We start from the raw sequence: 23,395 nt of genomic DNA on the forward strand, positions 1-23,395 counted from the left end.
CATAAAAGATGTTACATATAGTCCACAAGACAAAAAAAATGACCCCGTTCAAAAGTTTACACACCCAAGCTTGATTCTTAATACGTGTGTCGTTCCCTGGATGATCCACGGCTGTGTGTGTGTGTGTGTGTGTGTGTGTGTGTGTGTGTGTGTGTGTGTGTGTGTGTGTGTGTGTGTGTGTGTGTGTGTGTGTGTGTGTGTGTGTGTGTGTGTGTGTGTGTTGTTGTTCTTGAGTCTCTTGTTTGTCCTGAGTAGTTCAACTGAACAACGATCTTCAGAAAAACCCTCCAGGTCCCAAAAATCCCTCAGTTTTCCAGCATCTTTTGCATATTTAAACCCTCTCCAGCAGGGACTGTGTGATTTTGAGATCTGAGGACGATTGAGGGACTCAAACACAACTATTAGAAAAGGTTGAAACATTCACTGATGCTCCAGAAGGAAACACAATGCAGGATGGAGACGTCCACATTTTTCTTATATTGTTTAAATATATATATTTTTTTCATTTAGTACTGCCCTTCAGAAGCAACAGAAGTTTCCCAGAAGACAAATTAAGACATTTTACATTGATCTTCACATTCAATCATTTTCACACACACACACACACACACACACACACACACAGCGGTGGATCATCCACGGAACGACACACAGTATTAACCCTCTGGGGCTCTTCGGTCATTTCTGACCCAAATTTTTTAAAATAAAAATTTTTAAAAATCGTAGCTTCATCGGAATGGTCCGAAACTTGGTGTCTTTATTGGTACTTGGTACATGAACGCCCAAAAAAATTGGGGACAGGATTTGAAAAGTCTAAGTGGTCGTAAAAAAAAGTCACACTCAGGACCTTCGGATCAAAAATGACCCCCCGAAATGAATGGGAAATTGGCAAAAATATGAAAATTTGAGAGTTTTTTTGTGCATACAATCTACAAATCAGCCACGATGCAGAAAAAAAGGACTCAACAGTGAAGGGGTGAATCTCTAAAACATCAAGAGAGCAAAAAAAACTCACACACACACACACACACACAAAAACACAATTAGCTTTTGGAATAGCACGTGTTAATTTGTGTTTTGTGTGGTTTTTTTTGTCTGTTTTGCACTCTTGATGTTTTAGAGATTCACCCTTCACTGTTGAGTCCTTTTTTTCTGCATCCTGGCTGATTTGTAGATTGTATGCACAAAAAAACTAATTTCCCATTCATTTCCTATGGGGGTCATTTTTGACCCGAAGGTCCTGAGTGTGACTTTTTTTTTACGACCACTTAGACTTTTCAGATCCTGTCCCCAATTTGTTTGGGTGTTCATATACCAAGTACCAATAAAGTCACCAAGGTTCGGACCATTCCGATGAAGCTACGATTTTTTTAAATTTTTTACAAAACATAAGATCCACTATAGTGGTTAAAATGCTCAATGTGTCCACCGGATGGCACCGATCTCACTTAAAAAATTGCTTTCATGAGGCCTAGGCTTGACTCTAAAATGAAATATATATATATATATTTACATTTTTTATTATATTCAATGGGAAAAAATTGGTCATAATTATTGCATAAATATTAATTATAAATCATAAAATCTAAAAAAAAAAAATATTATTGATCAAAAATATATTTCATTGATTTTACTCAAATCTTTTTTATCTTAAGCCCGCCCTCATTTTTGACCCATAGATGAAGAACCCCAGAGGGTTAAGAATCAAGGGTGTGTAAACTTTTGAACAGGGTAATTTTCTTGTCTTGTGGACTATATGTAAACATCTTTTATGTAAAATATCTTATTCAGGACAGCGCTAAATAACAAATTACAAGCATTTTGTATGATCTCTTATTTTGTTAAAATTATTCACAGATTCTGCAAGCGGTTCACATACTTTTTCTTGCAACTGTATGCAATAATCAAACGATATTGTAAGTTCCGTACAAAATGATTTTTTTTATTGACTGATTTTATAGAAGTTGTACAAGGAATGCAAATTAAATACAAGCAGCAAAAAAAAAAAAAAAATGCAGTGGCATTTTAAATGTCTGTAACATGGGAAGAATCCCACATTACTATACAGCTTAACATCAAAACTGACAATAATGTTTCCAAACTTCCCTTAATTCATCATTCAACTTTAATTTAACTTTTTTAAGACTTCTAGTCATTCTTAAACTTTAAATAATGCATTAAAAAGGAAACAAATGCAATGTAAACCGTCTTTTGAAGACTTTGTGCTTGCGATTGGAGACTCCAGAGCAAGCTGGGAATTGTATCCTCTGCACCTTTGAGTGTGTACACAGTTTCTGAGCATTACTTTAACTCGCATGATCCCGAGAAACACGCTCGATCTCTCATGTTTGTCCTAAGCACTGCCTGTACAGAGATGTTGGCGTATATCCCTGTATCTTTAGTTGTCTGTGGCTAGAATAAGCACCGATCCAAAGATGCCGATGTTCTGCCCGATGAGCTTCATCTGGTTCCAGAACTCCACGTGGCAGGTCTTGTGCCAATAACCGATGTTCCCATCGATGAAAAGCACAACCAAAGGCAACAGAACTGCCAGGATCTGGGACGCCACTCGCACGTAGCAGCCCGAGAGGTAGGCGAGCGCGAGCACACCAAACACAACCACCAGCAGCTGGACGGTGATCTCACCGCCAGGAATATGGTCCAGGTAGGCCAGCCGGTCCTCCTTACTGTGCTGTAGAGAATAGACCTGGAGGAGAAATAATAATATTATCAGGAACATCATCTTCGATACATGAACTTCTAAGGCCTTTAAAGGAGCACGGCGACTTTTTGGGATTTTATCTTATTCACCGTATCCCCCAGAGTTAGATAAGTCCATACATACCATTCTCATCTCCGTGCCATAACTCTGTCTGACGCACCCACCGCTAGCCTAGCTTAGCACAAAGACTGGAGGTAAATGGCTCCAGCTAGCCGACGGCTCAATAAGCAGTGTTCACTTTGACAGCAAATTTTGATTAAGTTTTAGTCAGTGTTCTGACTAAAATCATTTAGTTTTAGTCATATTTTAGTCACCTGAATTGTTTTTAGTTTTAGTCGGGTAAATATCATAAGATTTTAGTCGACTAAATGTACAGTAGATTTAGTCTGCTAAAATCTAATGAGTTTAGTTCAATTGAAATACATTAAGTATTTAAGCCTTACATAACCGACTGTCACTTGAACTGACATTTTGACATCATTTTGTTTTTGACATTAAAAATACACGAAACAGAGCTCAGTTCACTTTTGTGTTTGTTTTTTAAAAACATCTATATAGTTTTTTATAACTTCGTGTTTCTGTTTTAGTCTGAAGGCCATATCAGGTTAAGCTAAAGCTTCAAATTTCAGTTATTTAATTTCAAGTAATGAAGATTTTTTTAATGGTTTTAGTGAACTATTAATACCCTGATACTTTATTGAATATGTGTCAAATACTGGTCTTTCCTCTTGACTATGAATTAAATTAAATACAGTTTATTTTGTAACCAAAAACGAATATATAATGCGTGACTTGTAATTATAAACAAGCTGGAAATACACAGGGACTCTTATTTTGAAATGTCTGCAGCGCCTCTGTTGCAGTTGCAGGAGCTCATTCAAGTTCAGATGACAAAATATGCATTGTTACAACCGTCTAAAACATATTACTATATAATCATCATAAAGTAAACGTTGTCATTATTCATCAGCATTAGTTCATAAACAATTGCGTGGCATAAATGTGTGTTATTCATTGATTGTGAGCCGCTCTGGAGCGCTGGATTGGGGATGAGCCTGTAGAAGCGCAACAGCGCCGTGTTCTCCAGCCGTTAGATCAGTTCAAATCAAATGTGTGCATCTGTTACACAAGACATCAGATCTGACTGGATCTCTTCCCTAATCGTCCCTCCCTAAGTTTTCGTCATCCAACACTAGTTTTTATTTAGTTATCGTCAGGTTTTCGTCAGTGAAAAAAGGTCGTTGACAAAAATTATGACAAATTATTCAACGAAATGAACAACGTCAATAAGTGACAAAATAACGCCAACATTTTCCTATTTACATGTTGTGATGTGTATAGCCACAGCGCGTACAAATAACAAGGTTACATGAGACAGTCATCTTATAAACGTATACATACTGGGGACTATATTCTCAGAAGGCGCAGCACTGCTCTACTTCTGCGGAGTGATTTGCTCACAGAAAAATAGATAAATCTAAAAAATTACCAACACAGAACTATTGATCCACGAACGTCGCAGTTCTGACAAAAGTAATGACAAAAGAGTGCACATGTAAACATGGCTACTATTCGAATTGAGGGGGGTTAAAATTCCCTCGTTTTCCAAATGGTAAGCATTACAGCGTGCAACAAAGTATGGCTCGGTCTGATCTGAGTCTGTGAGGCCAGGGCAGTGATCAGATGGACAGACTCACCATGCAGATCAAGTAAATCCCCAGGAAGACCTGTCCGGTGGACTGAAGCGAGCGCGTGCGGGGTTTCTGTCTGTAAACCTCTCCGGCTCCACTGGCCAGCACCAGAAACCCTCCTATGATGGCCATCGCTCTGGAGTACATCCTCACCTGTGCAGGTTAGGAGAAAAAGCACGGGAGGTCAACACATTTATATGAATTCATCTCTATTGGCCATATATGCTCGAAACGGCATAGAGGATTGACATTCCAACAAACCTTCCTTTGACCACTGTATCATGATCATACACTATATTGCAAATGTTTAACCCCTTGGGTGGATGTGGTATGAAAAATGGATTTGCATGAGCAGTCAGAGGCAGAATAAATGGGAAGATGGTTTGTTTAGCAAGGAAGATTAGCCAAAACTCTTAAACAAGTTTGCATTTTAGCCCTTCCAGTTCCATCGTACTAACAGAGTCTAAATGGGACTACAGGAGTTCTCGATTATTATACATCATCACAGTGATCAGGTAAACTCCACTCACTCACTCACTAGTCTCTTTCACAGCCTCATTGTGTTCATAATCACGCTCTTTCAAACTAATATAACTCAAACTTTCAAGGAAAATGTTTTTAAACAAAGACATGGGAGGCTTAAAGGGTAACTTCAGTGATTTAGCATTAAACTTTGTATCAGTAGAAACCCCGTAGTCCCCGTATTCGAATTATGGTACTTTCCCCCCCTCATATCCCCCCGAGACGAGAGAATTATGCATTTTATTTCTGAAAAAAATCCTCAGATGATGCAAATATCGTCATTTTCGTCATCTGAGGATTCATGTCATTTATCAGGTGTCATTTATCACTTACCACTATCTTGTTTTTTTCTTATCCTTCTCTTCCTTTCTCTCTTTTCTTTTCTGGCTTCCTGAAGCATAATTCCGCTTCATGATGACTGTAGAGGAGGTTTTGTATTTTGCCGGCAGCAGAGATCGCGTGATTGGCTGGCTGCTGTCAGCGACTACTGAGAGGGGCCCTTAAGGGGGATCCCGATAACAGTGTCATTGCACTTTACTGCATTGACTATCAAAGGGGCGCTCACACAGTTTGTCGTTGCATTTTATTCTTAACGTGTCGTTGTCTTGGGGCCCCAGGCCAGCTCGGGGCCCAAGCAATTGCTTGGTTTGCCTGCCTTGTCACGATGGGCCTGGTCGGGACTTTTGTTCGGCTCACTCACACTTTATTGAAAAGACACGTTCAGTTTTTAATTGTAGTGTCTGTTCTCTAACTGAACGAAATGATTTTATTACTATGAATATCAAAACGACGTTGGGGCGGTGCCGCGGTGGGCAAGTGATAACCAATAGCCGTGGCTTTGGGAGTGGCCTCGTAGGGCAGCGGAGCAAGTGCATTCTGGGAGTTGTTTAAGGGGGCACTTCAGCGCTGGGAAGATGAATGTGTATTTAAACTGGGTCATTTATGTAGTAGAAATGTGAAATTATTTTTGAATTTGGTGCCTTCTAGACCATAGACCGTAAAAAAATATGGACGACGCGACTTCATTGACTTCCGCTGACCATAGTTGAAGCTTTCGTAGGCGCGCACAAGGCGCTGACATCTTGGGTCCGAGTCTGCGCAGTAGAGAACAGGAAGTAGAGGCGCGATTATCAAAAGCCCGCCCACACTCTCACAGATGCAGAACAATTCATTATGTTGGTGTGAAATAAACAGTTATAGAAATGTAGAAATTAAAGCTAAAGCTCCAATCTCCTCCCCAAAATCCCGAAAAAAGTCAGTTAGTGCCTCAGTGACAACTTCACTCAGAGAAGCCGTCAATCTCAGCTGTCAATCATGACGTCACACCCCCCGATTTTATAGCATCAAATAACGAACTAAAACTAAACTTATTTAAAAAACGAACACTTGAAATGAAATCATCGTAATAAAAACTGCCTAAAATGACAGAAACCATCTTTAGGAAACAATTATTTGAAGTGTAATTGAATTGTTTAGTGTGTCTCGCTCTCCATTCAAATACATGGAGGGGTGGGGTTTAGGAGCTATACTGGACCGGCCACCGGGAGGCGATCGAGGCGCGGAGGCTTCAGTTTCTCACAGGAGCGCTGCAGGCTTGTTCTAGACTGAGAAAAGTATTTTTGTCTCATGTGGATGAAAGACAACAACTCCCAGAATGCACTTGCTTCACTGCCCTACGAGGCCACTCCCAAAGCCACAGCTATTGGTTATCACTTGCCCACCGCGGCACCGTCCCGAACGTCGTTTTGATATTCATAGTAATAAAAAAAATTCGTTCAGTTAGAGAATAAACACTACAATTCAAAACTGAACGTGTCTTTTCAATAAAGTGTGAAAGTCACATCACAAACGCAGCAGGAGTCAGATTTCATTCATCACGAGAAGAGCTGAGGTGAGCACGGCCGTCATTCCCGACGCGTGTCCAGTCTGGCACGGCGTTATCAGATCGCATATGGAAGCTAAACTTTCATTCGAATTAATTGAAAAGTTGAAACACTGATGGGGGACAGAATGATTTAAAGTGATTATGGAGGAGATTAGGAGGAGAAACGGTTAGAGATTAGGAGGAAACTGCAGCTTTACCGAGCTCAACGGCTCTGGCCGAGCTATTGGCTATTTTTAAAAAGGGGAGGAGCTGTTTGATATGCCCCGCCCTGTTTTCTTGTTTCAGTAGAAATGATGTCAACACATTGAATAATGCTACGCGTTTCAAGGCACTTCAGTGGGACTTAAAACCACTGGAGTCACATGGATTACTTTAATGATACTTTTTTTCATTACTTTCATAGTGAAAGTTGTAGTTGCGTAGACCAGGGGTTTTCAAACTGGGGTCCTCCAGAAGGTTCTAAAGGGTCCCCAGCAAATTTCAGAGAATAAAAAGACAACGCAAAAATGGAAAAAAAGTCTACTCTAACTGTTTAATTTCTAAATGTTTCTCTCCTTACTTGCCTTATACATACATTCCAGAATTGTATATATATTTTTCATTGAAAATGTTCTTCTTCAAGGTTATACATCCAACATTAAGTATAGCCAATTTAATTTATATGTTATGTTTATAATGTTATAAGTAATATGTTGTATTTATAATGTCACACTTACTAACAGTTTAAATGTTTTTTCTTACATAAAAATAGATGGATTTTAGGAAGAGGGTCCCTCATAAAGGTTCATCATATTTGGGGGTCCTTGACATCATAAAGTTTGAAAACTCCTGGGCCCATATTCATAAAGAATCTTAATGCAAAGAGTAGCTCCAAGTGACAAAATTCTAAGAAAATTCTAAGAAATGTGGGCGTTTACTCTTAAAATTAACTAAAAAATCCTAGTAAAGCAAAAAGTAATTCAGAAAGCATCTTAACCCTTAAAAGAGGTCTTAAGATCAAATTTGTTAGGAGCACGGACGAGGACTTTTAAGAGGCTTAAGAGTTTTTTTAGCAGCGGAGAAAATGGCAGAAAGACGAAGAGGGAGAAGAAATGTGTTGCAGAAAATGGATGACAGTGACTTAATAAGACGCTATAGATTAGATCGTGCAGGGATCATGTTTGTTGCATTAAATCCAACTTTCAAACCACCAATTAAATAGACATGCCAGCAATCAGTGTAATTGGAAAGAGTGGAACAATGTTTATAATTCTAAGCCAATCAAATACCTTATAGGAAATTAACAGCATGGTAAATCATAAAAGGATTTATATACACTGGAAAAAATGATTTGTTGAATTCACAAAAAAATTGTATCGTAAGTGGTCGCAATCAATTTATTTTATCTCAATTTAAACAAAAACACATGCAATTCCCATAAAACCAATTCATTTTTTTAAATTAAAATAAAAAAACTACATTTAAATTATTTAAACGAGCACAAATTAATTATGCTTAATTTAATTGGGCCCTAAACATTTTTTCAGTCTACATATATGTAGTGTGTGTGTGTGTGTGTGTGTGTGTGTGTGTGTGTGTGTGTGTGTGTGTGTGTGTGTGTGTGTGTGTGTGTGAACTGTAAAATAGGACAATTTTGCTTGTAATTTCAAAGTGAAGGCTTAGAATAGACCCTATACTTAAAAGCGCTCCTTTTTGGACAACCAACCAATCACAGTCTTCAAAAGACTGTGTCATACGTAGCAACAGGGTCAGCCCCGCCTCTTCACTAAGATAAAAGTTTTTGTATTTTCCTTGCTCAGAGTTGCTCTCAGATCTGTCCCGAATAGCTCCTACGTAAAAGTTTTTAAGCTAAATTAGGAGTTTTCTGAGACGACTCTTAGAATCTTTATGAATACGGGCCCTGGCGTAGACGGTCAATGGAGGGACAGAAAGCTTTCAGATTTCATTAAAACCTTCATTTGTGTACCGAAGATGAACGAAAGTCTTACAATAATTGTCTTAGTGAGTAATTAATGACAGATTTTTCATTTTGATGTGAACTATCCCACAATTTAAGGGTTGGCTCACAAAAATAGACCATCATTGTGGGCAACCGTGCTGTTCTTTTTTGTGCCACTAGAAACAGTTACAAAATGTACACAAACATGAGTTCTCACCTTCAACCAGTCTCCATAATGGACCTGTCCACCCATATAGGACACATATGAGCTGAGGGCCAAGTGAATGGCAGCCGCCATGGCAAACCATCTTCTCTTCACCCCGAAGGACATGAAGCTGGCACACAACACCGCAGCTCCCAGGTCTATGTACAGGTACGGCACCTGGATGTCTGGCTTCCTAAAAAAGGAAGAAAACAAGCATTAGTTGTAAGAGAATGGCTATTAGCTAGACTTTGCCAACTTTATGTAGTATGGGGGAGGAGGAGGGGTCTTTGTCAATTCTTTAAATGAAACTTTAAAAGTATTGCAAAACAAACACGTCTGTCAAATCCAGTTTGAGCACAAGCACTTTCATTATGAATTTGATTTGTCTCACGTGTTTATACTGTGTCACTGCAAGCGATCTATTGAGATTTCCTCTAACGTTCACGTACCGTTTCACATCCGCGCGCTCCGCGAACAGCATCAGCATACTAAAGCTGTTCCAGAACCCGAACCGAGTCAGAATAAAGGCTCCGAACTGCGAGAAAAACCTCAGTGCTTTTTTGCGGGTTGCAGCAGCCATGGTTCAGGATGGCGGAAGTATCATCTCCTTTCCTATGGATCGTGAATGAATCGTTCCATTGAGTCGAATCTTTTGATTGAATCAGTAGAACGCTTCGTGAAAAGAAGAGCCGTTGTCAGTCAACATATGAAGAATGAACTGTAGTATTGTTAAATATTATTGTTGAGCTTATTTTTTTAGTGTGTATATATAACAAAATGTAATAAATAATAATAATAAATGTTTTGTATTATTATTTGTATTTAATCATAAATAAATCATAAAAAGTGCCCTGGGGTACTAATATAAAATCAGAATAACGGGGTTCAATCGAATATATATAATTAAATAAAAACATTTTCCTCTTTAGAATAGTCAATTAAACAAAAAAGTAGGCCATAAAACAGAGGTCTTGAATACCAAATATTTTCACTGATAAATGTGGGTTCACGCCACAATATAACTGAATAGTTTAGTTATTAGTAGTTTCATGATATTTATTACACAAAAAAAATTCAATTTCTCTTCGAAGATATTTCCTTCAGCAAGGACGTAATGCGTCATGACGTAAAATAATCATGAATCATTCATTTGAACCATTTCATTGAAACGAACTATTCAAACGAACCGATTCTCGGAAATGACTCGGACTGTCCATCGCCACGCCGTTCAGGAACCTTGTTGGAAAAAAGTGAACGTTTGCTGCTCGATAGTAACTCTTTAATATAGAAACAATGTTGTTTTCCTCCAGAGGGCGCAAGGTGGCTCAGAGAGCCGAATTCCTCATTAAACTGTATACAATCTTTAGATCAATTAATTGATCTAAGCCTATTTCAATATAAACCAGAAATCAGTTTTTTTTTTTTGGGTCACAAACTGTGTTAACGTTATGCATGAGCCAGCCAACTTTAGCAATGAATAGGCCACCTGAATGCAAAAATTAATTAGCCTAAATATCACAACTACGAAACAATTGCTTTGTTTTCATTCATTTAATTGAAAAAAGATGCCCTGAAAAGTTAACCTAGGATTAAAAACAACAACAAACTGTAGCAGTTAGTAGTACAGAGACAAACAAATGAATCAAGTAGGCCTAAATATTAAAATTGTAATAGTAAATAATTTTAAACAAAAATAAGATTGATCTTACTCTAGTTTATAAGAAATGTAAAGTGCTGTTTCTAACAGATGAACATTCTGAAGAGAAAGAATGACCCAAAAGAAGTAGGCCTAAGATAGTTGCAGAATGAACGGAGAGGTAGAAGAGACGAAGGAGAAGTGAAGAGCAAATGAAGAACACTTGTGTTTTGGTCTGATAAGAAAAGGTCAAGCAGACTTATCTATATGTCACAGTCGGTGTAAAGGCAAGGTCGGAGTGAATGGTTAGATGTCAAAGATAGATGTAGATAGATATACGAGGTGTGGTTTTGACACCCTTACAACAAAGACAGACAAGCAAGCATTTTCAAACAGCATTACTTGTCGTAAAAACACTGTTTCTGGGAGAGAACACCTAGTACTGTGAATTAATAATCCTGGGAAACATGATCACGCCAACGGTATTTGGAGGCGTCCAGTATCTAACAAAACACTTGTAACTAAGATAATAACATATGAACATGTGAGTACAATATACATATTGTTGTATAATACATTAATAAAAATGTATAATAACAATAACTCACTGGCACTAGTGTGTCTCATTATGGCACACTTGGATATGTTGAAGTGTTTTATTGCCATCTAGTGTTTACCAGATAAAAATGCAACAACAGTGCACATGAAGTGTCATATTGGCTTCAAATACTCAAATGATGCGGTATTTAACAACTGATTAAAGGGATAGTTCACCCAAAAATGAAAATTAGCCCATAATTGACTCAAGACCCCCAAGTCATCCTGTGTGTATGACATTCTTCTTTCAGGCGAATAAAATCAGAGTTATATTACAAAAGTCCTCCAGATTAATCCAAGCATTAGAATTGGATTTATAGTTGCTCTGTTTTTGAAGTCCATAAAAAGTGCATCTGTCCGTCAAATAACTGCTCCACGCGGCTCTGGGGTGTTAATAAAGGCCTTCTGAAGCGAATTGAAACGTTTGTGTAAGAAAAATATCCTATATAATAATATTGTGTAATTTTATAATATAAAATATAAAAAACTACAAAACATGGCGGATATGCGCGACCGACGGTGAGAAATTTAGATAACTTTGATAACTTTAGGTTTGAGTGACTAACAATCAGTTTAACCTGATAAAAAAGCGCATTTGTGAGGTCAGGCACTGATGATGGACGAGAAGGCCTGGCTCTCAGTCTCCGCTCTAATTCATCCCAAAGGTGTTCTATCGGGTTGAGGTCAGGACTCTGTGCAGGCCAGTCAAGTTCCTCCACACCAAACTCGCTCATCCATGTCTTTATGGAGCAACGCTTTTTGCACTGGTCAGTCATGTTGAAACAGGAAGGGGCCGTCCTCAAACTGTTCCCACAAAGTTGGGAGCATGAAATTGTCCAAAATGTCTTGGTATGCTGTAGCATTATGAGTTCCTTTCACTGGAACTAAGGGGCCAAGCCCAACCCCTGAAAAACAACCCCCACACCATAATCCCCCCGCCACCAAACTTTACACTTGGCACAATGCAGTCAGGCAAGTACCGTTCTCCTGGCAACCGCCAAACCCAGACTCGTCCATGGGATTGCCAGACAGAGAAGCGTGATTGGTCACTCCAGAAAACACGTCTCCACTGCTCTAGAGTCCAGTGGCGGCGCGCTTTACCCCACTGCATCCCAGGCTTTGCATTGCACTTGGTGATGTAAGGCTTGGATGAGCTGCTCGGCCATGGAAACCCATTCCATGAAGCTCTACACACTGTTCTTGAGCTCATCTGAAGGCCACAGAAGTTTGGAGGACTGTAGCTCTTGATTCTACAGAAAGTTGGCGACTTCTGCGAACTGTGACCCTCAGCATGCGCTGACCCCGCTCTGTGATTTTACGTGGCCTACCACTTCATGGCTGAGTTGCTATTGTTCCCAATTGCTTCCACTTTGTTATAACACCACTAACAGTTGAGCGTGGAATATTTAGTAGTGAGGAAATGGTCACGAGTGGCAACCTATCAAGGCACCACGCTTGAGTTCACTGAGCTCCTGAGAGCGACCCATCTCTCACAAATGTTTGTAGAAGCGTCTGCAGTGACAACTCCTGATATATATTACCCATAATCCTCCTTGGTGCTTGATTAGTCTTAGCTCAATTACTAAAGCTTAAGCATGTGACAGTCAAGTTGTCACCACTTGTCTAACTGGCTTTAAAGAACAACACGGTGACACATGGCGTGTTATTTCTGATCTCCCTTATTGTGATGAATATTTATTAATATGAGGTTGCATACAATTATTACTTTTTCTTCAATACACTGAAAAAAAAATTATGGAGGATTTACTTTGAAAATTTGCTTTTCATACTCATACAGTTTTAGAACAACTTGAGGGTGAGCAAATGACAGAATTTTTATTTTTTGATGAACTATCCCTTTAATGAATATGGTATTTTATTCAAAGTGTATTGGTAATATATAACATCTCAATAATGTCACATTGCTTTCTTGAATGATGCACTGCAGTAAAGCTCCTCGTCGCAATGACGCCATAACATCACGAATCCCGGCTTCAAGGTCCCTCTTGCTAATTCTGGACAAAGGGGGCCTGACCCAGATCCTGAGAAACCGGCTTACAAGTGAGGTCAGTCAGTGCCACAACAAGCTTATTCAGGAGTTCAATACACACTCGAGTGCAAAGATGTGTCTGAGTAGAAAAACACTGGAGTTTGGAGAGAATTCAGTCCTGCTCACGTCTGGCTCAGTTGTTTTCCTCAATTGCCATGTCCAAAAATATCCAAAATAGCTATTTAAAAGTGATTTGTTTGCCCCCGAAACACTCTCAATCAACAGATCCAGTCTTGTTTTTCCAACATGGGCAATGTGAGAAAGCATTGCGGTTATTAAGCAGATCGCGGTAAGAGTAATCCTGCGCTGAGCAGTTTATTGGGCAGTGATGCCCGTGGCTGATGGCCAAAGTCTCAGTGACACTCTTTGACACTGGATCTAAGATATTGCGCTCAACCCTCATGTTCAGTTTAGGATCTGGCGACCCCAAGACTGAGTTTCATTATTTCAGGACTGACTGTAAACAAAAGTTCAGCTGGTTAATGCACTTCATGAACTAGATAAAAATAAGTTTGTCGAGAAGATGTTTGATGTTGGCTTAAAAGCCTGACCAGAAACGTAAGCTTGAAGTATGAAGTTTAAAGTAGTTTAAAACCTTAACATTTGGAGGTTTTGAAGGCAATACAGTTTAACCCATTCCTAGCATGTTTCTATCATGTTTTAACATCATTGTTAGCATTTTTCTAACATGATTTAGCATTTGCCAGCATGTTTATATCATGATTTAGCATTTTTGCTAGCATGTTTTATGGTTGTTTAACATCATTGTTAATTTTGTTTAGCATTTGCTAGCATGATTTAACATATTGATAGCATGTTTTAACATGTTTGCTAGGATAACATGTTTCTAGCATGATTTGGCATTTCTAACATAACATGTTGCTAGCATGTTTAAAGCATGGTTTAACGCATTTGCTAGCATGTCTCATTGTTAGCATGTTTCTAAAATTATTTAGCACATTGCTAGCACATTTTGTTATCTATTATATCATGTTTCTAGCATTTTGCTAGCATTTTTCTATCATGATTTAGCACATTTCTAGCATGTTTTAGCATTATTGTTAGCATGTTTCTAAAATGATTTAGCACATTGCTAACACGTTTTATCATGTTGATGGCAGGTTTTCTAAATTTAACATTGTTGTTAACATGATTTAGCACATTGCTAAAACATTTTGTTATCTGCTATCAACATGTTTTAACAGGTTTATATCATTCATCAGCACAATGCTAACACGTTTTAACATGTTTCTAGCATTATTTAGCATGTTTCTAGCATTATTTAGCATGTTGCGAACATGTTTATAGCATGATTTAACACATATCGCTGGTATGTTTTAATGTTTTAACATAATTTTTAACATGTTTCTAAAATAATTTATCTCACTGTTAACATGTTTTATCATGTTGATGGCAGGTTTTCTAGAATTAGCATTATTATCATGTTTCTAACATGATTTAACATTTTTCTAGCATTTTGTTATCATTTTTTTGAGATTAAACATTGTTGTTACCATGTTTCTAGCATTATTTAGCACATTGCTAACACGTTTTATCATGTTGATGGAAGATTTTCTAGATTTAGCATTATTAGCATGTTTCTAGCATGATTTAGCATGTTTTAGCATTTTGTTAGCATTTGTTTTCTAGATTTAAAATCGTTGTTAGCATGTTTCTAGCATGATTAAGCACATTGATAAAACATTTTATCTGCTATCAACATGTTTTAGCAGATTTATATCATTCATCAGCACAATGCTAACAAGTTTTAACATGTTTCTAGCATTATTTAATATGTTTCTAACATTATTTAGCATGTTGCGAACATGTTTATAGCATGATTTAGCACATATCGCTAGTATGTTTTAATGTTTTAACATAATTTTTAACATGCTTCTAAAATAATTTATCACACTGTTAACATGTTTTATCATGTTGATGGCAGGTTTTCTATATTTAGCATTATCATGTTTCTAACATGATTTAACATTTTTCTAGCATTTTGTTAGCATTTTTTCTAGATTAAACATTGTTGTTACCATGTTTCTAGCATTATTTAGCACATTGCTAACATGTTTTATCGTGTTGATGGAAGATTTTCTAGATTTAACATTATTAGTCTGTTTCTAGCATGATTTAGCATGTTTTAGCATTTTGTTAGCATTTGTTTTCTAGATTTAAAATCGTTGTTAGCTTGTTTCTAGCATGATTTAACACATTGATAAAAAATGTTGTTATCTGCTATCAACATGTTTTAGCAGGTTTATATCATTCATCAGCACAATACTAACAAGTTTTAACATGTTTATAGCATAATTTAATGTTTCTAGCATTATTTAGCATGTTGCGAACATGTTTATAGCATGATTTAGCACATATCGCTAGTATGTTTTAATGTTTTAACATAATTTTAACATGTTTCTAAAATAATTTATCATACCGTTAACATGTTTTATCATGTATATGGCAGGGTTTCTAGATTTAGCATTATTATCATGTTTCTAACATGATTTAACATTTTTCTAGCATTTTGTTAGCATTTTTTCTAGATTAAACATTGTTGTTACCATGTTTCTAACATTATTTAGCACATTGCTAACACGTTTTATCATGTTGATGGCAGATTTTCTAGATTTAGCATTATTAGCATGTCTCTAGCATGATTTAGCATGTTTTAGCATTTTGTTAGCATTTGTTTTCTAGATTTAAAATTGTTGTTAGCATGTTTCTAGCATGATTTAGCACATTGATGGAACATTTTGTTATCTGCTATCAACATGTTTTAGCAGGTTTACATCATTCATCAGCACAATGCTAACAAGTTTTAACATGTTTCTAGCATAATTTAACATGTTTTTAGCATTATTTAGCACATTGCTAGCAAGTTTTAGCCTGTTTTAGCATCATTGTTAACATGTTTCTAAAATGATTTAGCACATTGCTAACACGTTTTACCATGTTGATAGCAGGTTTTTTAGATTTAGCATTGTTGTTAGCACGTTTCTACTACATTATGCTAGTTTCATACACATTGCTAGTATGTTTTAGCATTTGGTTTCATATTTTTGTGGAATATTGTTTCACATTTTGTGGCCATATAAATCTTTACTGTTACTTTTGATCAATTTAAAATAACATATATACTCACTGACCCCTAACTTTTGAACGGTAGTGTACAATTCAGTATTTATTACACTTGGCTAATGGAGTTTGTATTGATGAAAAACTTGAAGACTGCAAAATCAATGTCTTATATAAAACAAAACCATAGATATTAAATGGAATTAAATTGAATTGGTTTGATTAAAGGCAGCACAGTTCTCTGAGCACGGCTCCAGACCGTCTGATGACTTCACGCAAATCACACTGAGCTCTTTCTATGCCAAAGTTTGAAGATCCTTAAGATGCACTGATAGTTTTTAGGCTTCCACAATAAGTTTGTTATCGGTTAATGACGAATTTGACACAGTAATTCCATCATGCTGCCCTTTCCTCCTGTATTTCAATGTTGTTTAGAGGTTACTTCTCATGCTCTCAATGGCCTTAATGAGATCAGTGGAGATTGATGACTTCAGAGCGCAATCCTCACCAGGATCAATCTCTACACCTGTGAAAGAGCGAGGGGAAGGAGGGGGTCCGGACAGCAGAAATAGAGGAGAAGAGCCAGAGATTCACAGACGCAGAGGACAGGAGCGGAGGAAGATGATCTCCTAGGAGACATCAGGACATTTCTCTGACGGCCGCGAGTCCATCCATTCAACAGGTAAACAGATGATTTATTCATTTTTGGTCAGAATATATCAAATGTTATATATGAAAAATCACCAGGACTGATTTTTTTTATATGTCATAGTTTTCAGACTTTTGAGAAATCTTTTCATTTTAATAAATGCACTTTTTAATATATAAATAGTGAGTTGCTGAACATTATTTTAAAGCTGATTGGAGCAATATGCATTGTGAAAAGCTTTATACAAATGTATTGTGTTTTAATCACACTAAGTGCATTTTTCTGATCTTCTCTGTGGATCTTCATATTTGTTTTTTATTGCCTACTTTTAACAGTACACTGAAAAAAATTAACTGATAATTTAACATTACTAAATCAACCAACCAATACATTTTAATTTAATTTTTTATATTTTTACAGTGTTGTTCATGGCTTTTTTTAATGTGAATATGGAGCTTAATTTCACATAGTCTTTCATAATTTCTTATTTTCATATCCTATCTTTTATTTGCTCTGAATAGTCAGGATGGCTCGGGATATGACAGATAAAGACATCCTGAAGATGGAGCTGGATCAGCTGAAGGTGGAAGTGAACACTACCCGAATTGCGGTGAGAACTTCCAGCATCTTTAAAGTCCTCATGAAATCAAAATGGACCCTATTAACTTTGTTAGCACACGTTACGGTTCTAAGTTAATACACAGAAAAAAAAAATAGTTTGTCGCGGTAATCTTTAATCAAAATCTGAAGAGTAACTTCATGGACTTAAGGTCTGGAATGGCGTTCCTTCTCAGATGACGTCTGTTTGACGGCTTGAATATCCTTAACCACTCGCCTCCAACCATTAGTCTGTTATGAGCGAGAGATGAAGAGGAGGAGCGCTGAAGTAAAACCCCACCCACTATTCAATAATCCGTTTCACTTGGAAATACGTCACAGCACTGAGGAAAACTCAGTTGCTATATCTCACAATTCTGACTTTATCTCACACAATTCTGACTTTATCTCACAATTCTGACTTTATCTCACAATTCTGACTTTATCTCACACAATTCTAACTTTATATCTTAAAATTCTGACTTTATATCTCACAATTCTGACTTTATCTCACACAATTCTGACTTTATCTCACACAATGCTGACTTTATCTCACACAATTCTGACTTTATCTCACACAATTCTGACTTTATATCTCACAATTCTGACTTTATCTAACACAATTCTGACTTTATATCTTAAAATTCTGACTTTATCTCACACAATTCTGACTTTATATCTTAAAATTCTGACTTTATCTCAAACAATTCTGTCTTTATCTCACACAATTCTGACTTTATATCTCACAATTCTGACTTTATCTCAAACAATTCTGACTTTATATCTCACAATTCTGACTTTATCTAACACAATTCTGACTTTATATCTTAAAATTCTGACTTTATATTTTAAAATTCGGACTTTATATCACACAATTCTGACTTTATCTCACAATTCTGACTTTATATCTCACAATTCTGACTTTATATCACACAATTCTGACTTTATCTCAATTCTGACTTTATATCTCACAATTCTGACTTTTTATCTCACAATTCTGACTTTATATCTCACAATTCTGACTTTATATCACACAATTCTGACTTTATCTCACAATTCTGACTTTATCTCACAATTCTGACTTTATATCTTAAAATTCTGACTTCATCTCACACAATTCTGACTTTATCTCACACAATTCTGACTTTATCTCACACAATTCTGACTTTATATCTCACAATTCTGACTTTATCTAACACAATTCTGACTTTATATCTTAAAATTCTGACTTTATCTCACACAATTCTGACTTTATATCTTAAAATTCTGACTTTATCTCAAACAATTCTGACTTTATCTCACACAATTCTGACTTTATATCTCACAATTCTGACTTTATCTCAAACAATTCTGACTTTATATCTCACAATTCTGACTTTATCTAACACAATTCTGACTTTATATCTTAAAATTCTGACTTTATATCTCATAATTCTGACTTTATATCTCACAATTCTGACTTTATATTTTAAAATTCGGACTTTATATCACACAATTCTGACTTTATATCTCACAATTCTGACTTTATATCTCACAATTCTGACTTTATATCACACAATTCTGACTTTATCTCAATTCTGACTTTATATCTCACAATTCTGACTTTTTATCTCACAATTCTGACTTTATATCTCACAATACTGACTTTATCTCACAATTCTGACTTTATATCACACAATTCTGACTTTATATCACACAATTCTGACTTTATATCTCACAATTCTGACTTTATATCTCACAATTCTGACTTTATAACTTGCAATTCTGACTTTATATCTCACAATTCTGACTTTATAACTTGCAATTCTGACTTTTTATCTCACAATTCTGACTTTATATCACACAATTCTGACTTTATATCACACAATTCTGACTTTATCTCACAATTCTGACTTTATATCTCACAATTCTGACTTTATATCTCACAATTCTGACTTTATATCTCACAATTCTGACTTTATAACTCACAATTCTGACTTTATATCTTAAAATTCTGACTTTATATCTTAAAATTCTGACTTTATCTCACAATTCTGACTTTATATCTCACAATTCTGACTTTATATCTTAAAATTCTGACTTTATATCTTAAAATTCTGACTTTATATCTTAAAATTCTGACTTTATAACTTGCAATTCTGACTTTATATCTCACAATTCTGATTTTATATCACACAATTCTGACTTTATATCTCACAATTCTGACTTTATATCTTAAAATTCTGACTTTATATCTTAAAATTCTGACTTTATCTCACAATTCTGACTTTATATCTTAAAATTCTGACTTTATATCTCACAATTCTGACTTTATATCTTAAAATTCTGACTTTATATCTCACAATTCTGACTTTATAACTTGCAATTCTGACTTTATATCTCACAATTCTGACTTTATATCTCACAAATCTGACTTTATATCTTAAAATTCTGACTTTATATCTTAAAATTCTGACTTTATCTCACAATTCTGACTTTATATTTTAAAATTCTGACTTTATATCTCAAAATTCTGACTTTATATCTCAAAATTCTGACTTTATATCTCAAAATTCTGACTTTATCTCACAATTCTGACTTTATATCTCACAATTCTGACTTTATATCTCAAAATTCTGACTTTATCTCACAATTCTGACTTTATATCTCACAATTCTGACTTTCTCACAATTCTGAATTTATCTCACAATTTTGACTTTATATCTTAAAATTCTGACTTTATCTCGCAATTCACCCTTCGACCAATCACATCGCTGAAATCTGCCGTTTTGTCCGAAAAAACAGTCAGGAGAGTTTGTAGATTAACGTCGGTGGACTTGAACTTGGAAAAACGGTGTGTACTGATGTCTTTCCGCGGTAGAGGCAACATTTCGTCTAGTGTTCATTCATGTTTGATGCTTATCAATGATCTAGAAGGAAGAGATAATCAGTTCACGAGCAGCTTTAACTGAGGCGCTACAGCGATCACCACACAATAAAGAGCCACAAAACGCTATTTACTGTTTAAATTTATTTTTAAAAATTACAATTTCAAAGTTGTCAGTGTCCTCTTTGCTCCGCGATGTATTTTCTCTGCGTGAGAACGTGTGTGTGGTGTGAGAGCGCCATGGCTTGTCGGACATAGCAACAGTAACTAAAGGGGGCGGGTCTTTGCGAACGGTCAATTCTGCCTTTATATCTTAAAATTCTGCCTTTATCTCACAATTATGACTTTATATCTCACAATTACGTCACAACCAGAGACATCACAGGTATGGAAGCGAGGCTGTGAGCACTTACCGTGTTTTCAGTTTCATCTGCTGTAAAAAGCTCCTAGATCACTTATAAATTTCCACAGCTCATGTTGTCTGGAGTTTTTTGTTTTTTTTTGTCTTCTTAAATATATTTAGCAGAACAATCCAAAAAAAAAAACATATTTAATAACAGTTCAACCCACTGAAGAGAGGCCTGTCTATCCCTCACATCCTCGCTTTCATTCCTGTTAAAATCAAAGACAGCCCTGCTGTGAATAAGGGCAGCATTTGCAGCTAGATCCTCGGTTTGGTTACTTATTTGCTTAGTTGATTCCAATCAATGCCACAATCATCATTGAACCTATTCTTTTTCTCAGGTTTCAAAATCAGCCCCAGAAATCATTGCTTTCGTTGAGGAGCAGTCTGCCGAAGACCCCCTGATCAAGGGTGTCCCAGAGGACAAGAACCCATTCAAGGAGAAGGGAGGCTGCATTATCACGTAGCACCGGCCCTGGGGGCACCAGGGCTCTGTTCAACATCTACTTTTGTATGAACGTTTATTTGTACTAGAAACTCTCACATTGTTTAGCATCCACCGTAGTTTTAGATATTATCCAACTCCAGAAGTTTAAGAGGACACCCTCATGTCATTCAATACCTTTTATGATATGATGTTTTCAGTCTGTTTTTGAAATAAACTCATCTGCAATCTAGGCAAATGTCTGGTTTGAATCTCGGTATTCATTTGCCCCTAATTTGACTTTAAAGGCATCGTTCATCCCAAAATAAAAATTCTGTTATCATCGCAGGTCATTTTAAACCTGCATGACTTCTCATTTGTCCATACAGTGAAAGTCAAAACCACTATGAAGAACTTATTGTGCAATGGAAAAGTGAGTGATTTCAGGTCTTGCATCTGAAGAGGGTCTTTTAAAAAAGAATGCTAGGGCGGCATGAAAACCCCCTGGTTATCTTGCATTAGCGTTCTGTGTGCGTAAAGCTCAGATTGAATCAGTGGCTGCTGTGATAACGAGATTTGGGTGTCAGGTCTCTCTGTCCTGCTGAAGAGCAGCTGCTTCCTTCGTTTCCAGAACTTAAGCTCATTCTCTGATCCTCGTCTCAGCATTGAGCTTTTCATCCTCTAAGCTCCTTTTCCAAGTTTGTACCACTGTCTCTCTCTCTCTCTCTCTCTCTCTCTCTCTCTCTCTCTCTCTCTCTCTCTCTCTCTCTCTCTCTCTCTCTCTCTCTCTCTCTCCCTCTCCATCTCCTATTTAAATACTGATCCAGTAATTGGGATGAACTGCAGCTCTTGTGTGTGAGCAAAAACCCAACAACAGGGTACTCTAGTTCAAATTTGAATGGGATTTTGGGTTTATAGGGTTTGGTTCCTAGACAGCACATATGAATGGCTGAATGAATGTCTGAATGTCTGAATGAATGTCTGAATGAATGAATGAATGAATGAATGAATGAATGAATGAATGAATGAATGAATGAATGAATGAATGAATGAATGAATGAATGAATGTGTCACTTTGAATAAAGTGTCTGTCAAATGGAGGGTATGAGCAGATATCCAATATCAACTAATTAAGATATTCAGCGTCTATAAATATATATTTTTTATAAAACTAACCTTGTCGAGAAAAAGCTTGATTGAATGTGCACTTTTACTTCAAATCTTCAAAGTATATGTTAAAAAATCTTTAATTGCATATAATATTAAGGATTTTTTTTTTTAAGTGCAACAATGTCAAATTAATTTGTACTTTTAAGTATTTTGATAATCGTTTGCTGTGCTTTAAAGAATTAGACTTATTTATTTTGTGTTTGTGTTGATTAACATCCTGAAGTAAATATATTTGGACTGAATTACAACTTCATTTCAAATTAAAAAACATGACATACAAGTTTCAATAGAAATTACATAAAAGTATATTTTAGTTTCAGTCGGTACATTCAGCAGTGTTTCAAAGACAACAGAAGTCATTATGAAATTGCATTTAAAGTCCTTTAGGTAAATGGGTCAAAAATCACTCTAAGTTCAACTAATAATAAAAATAATTTTAAACTATAATATGTTATATCTGCAAATATGACTCGTACTTGAGCTGGCTTTCATTCTTTTTATTGTTCTCGCCAACACGTCTCACATCCTGGAACAGTTTGAAAAACCTTCACTTCCCGTCCCCCAACCCTTAACATAACCGGCATTCATTCTATCTTATTAATGTAACAAACACATTACTTTAACTGAACATCAGGTTATTAGACTAATTAAGCATGCAACATAATAAATTTTCATTTGATTGCAAATAACAAGCAGGTCAGTGCCAACTGGCTGGAGTTTTCACGGACATTTTTAACCTGTCCCTCTCCCTGTCTGTGGTCCCCACATGCTTCAAAACGTCCACCATTGTTCCTGTACCTAAGCAGTCAAAAACACTCTGCTTAAACGACTGGCGTCCTGTTGCTCTGACCCCCATCATCAGCAAATGCTTTGAGAGACTAGTCAGAAACCACATCTGCTCTGTTCTCCCCCCCTCACTGGACCCACTGCAGTTTGCATACCGCAAAAACCGCTCCAC

The 23,395-nt window shown here is 36.4% G+C and overlaps 2 protein-coding genes across 2 annotated transcripts; one reads left to right on the forward strand and one right to left on the reverse strand.

Moving 5' to 3' along the window:
* Nucleotides 1-1,916: 1,916 nt before the first annotated feature.
* On the reverse strand, nt 1,917-9,587 carry tmem101 (transmembrane protein 101). The gene is made up of 4 exons (XM_079845495.1): nt 9,414-9,587; nt 8,977-9,157; nt 4,420-4,566; nt 1,917-2,707 (listed from the first exon to the last, which is right to left on the reverse strand). Exons 1-4 carry the CDS (start codon nt 9,542-9,544, stop codon nt 2,399-2,401), a joined length of 768 nt encoding a protein of 255 aa, XP_079701621.1. The 5' UTR covers nt 9,545-9,587; the 3' UTR covers nt 1,917-2,398.
* A 3,558-nt stretch (nt 9,588-13,145) lies between these two features.
* Nucleotides 13,146-22,715, forward strand: gngt2b (guanine nucleotide binding protein (G protein), gamma transducing activity polypeptide 2b). Its single transcript, XM_079845454.1, has 4 exons — nt 13,146-13,263; nt 16,764-17,010; nt 17,499-17,587; nt 21,185-22,715. The coding sequence occupies exons 3-4, from the start codon at nt 17,504-17,506 to the stop codon at nt 21,308-21,310; spliced, it is 210 nt and encodes a 69-aa protein (XP_079701580.1). The 5' UTR covers nt 13,146-13,263; nt 16,764-17,010; nt 17,499-17,503; the 3' UTR covers nt 21,311-22,715.
* Nucleotides 22,716-23,395: the final 680 nt, after the last annotated feature.

Source organism: Gobio gobio (genome assembly GCF_949357685.1).
Source record: "Gobio gobio genome assembly, chromosome: 20".
NCBI classification, from domain to species: Eukaryota; Metazoa; Chordata; class Actinopteri; order Cypriniformes; family Gobionidae; genus Gobio; species Gobio gobio.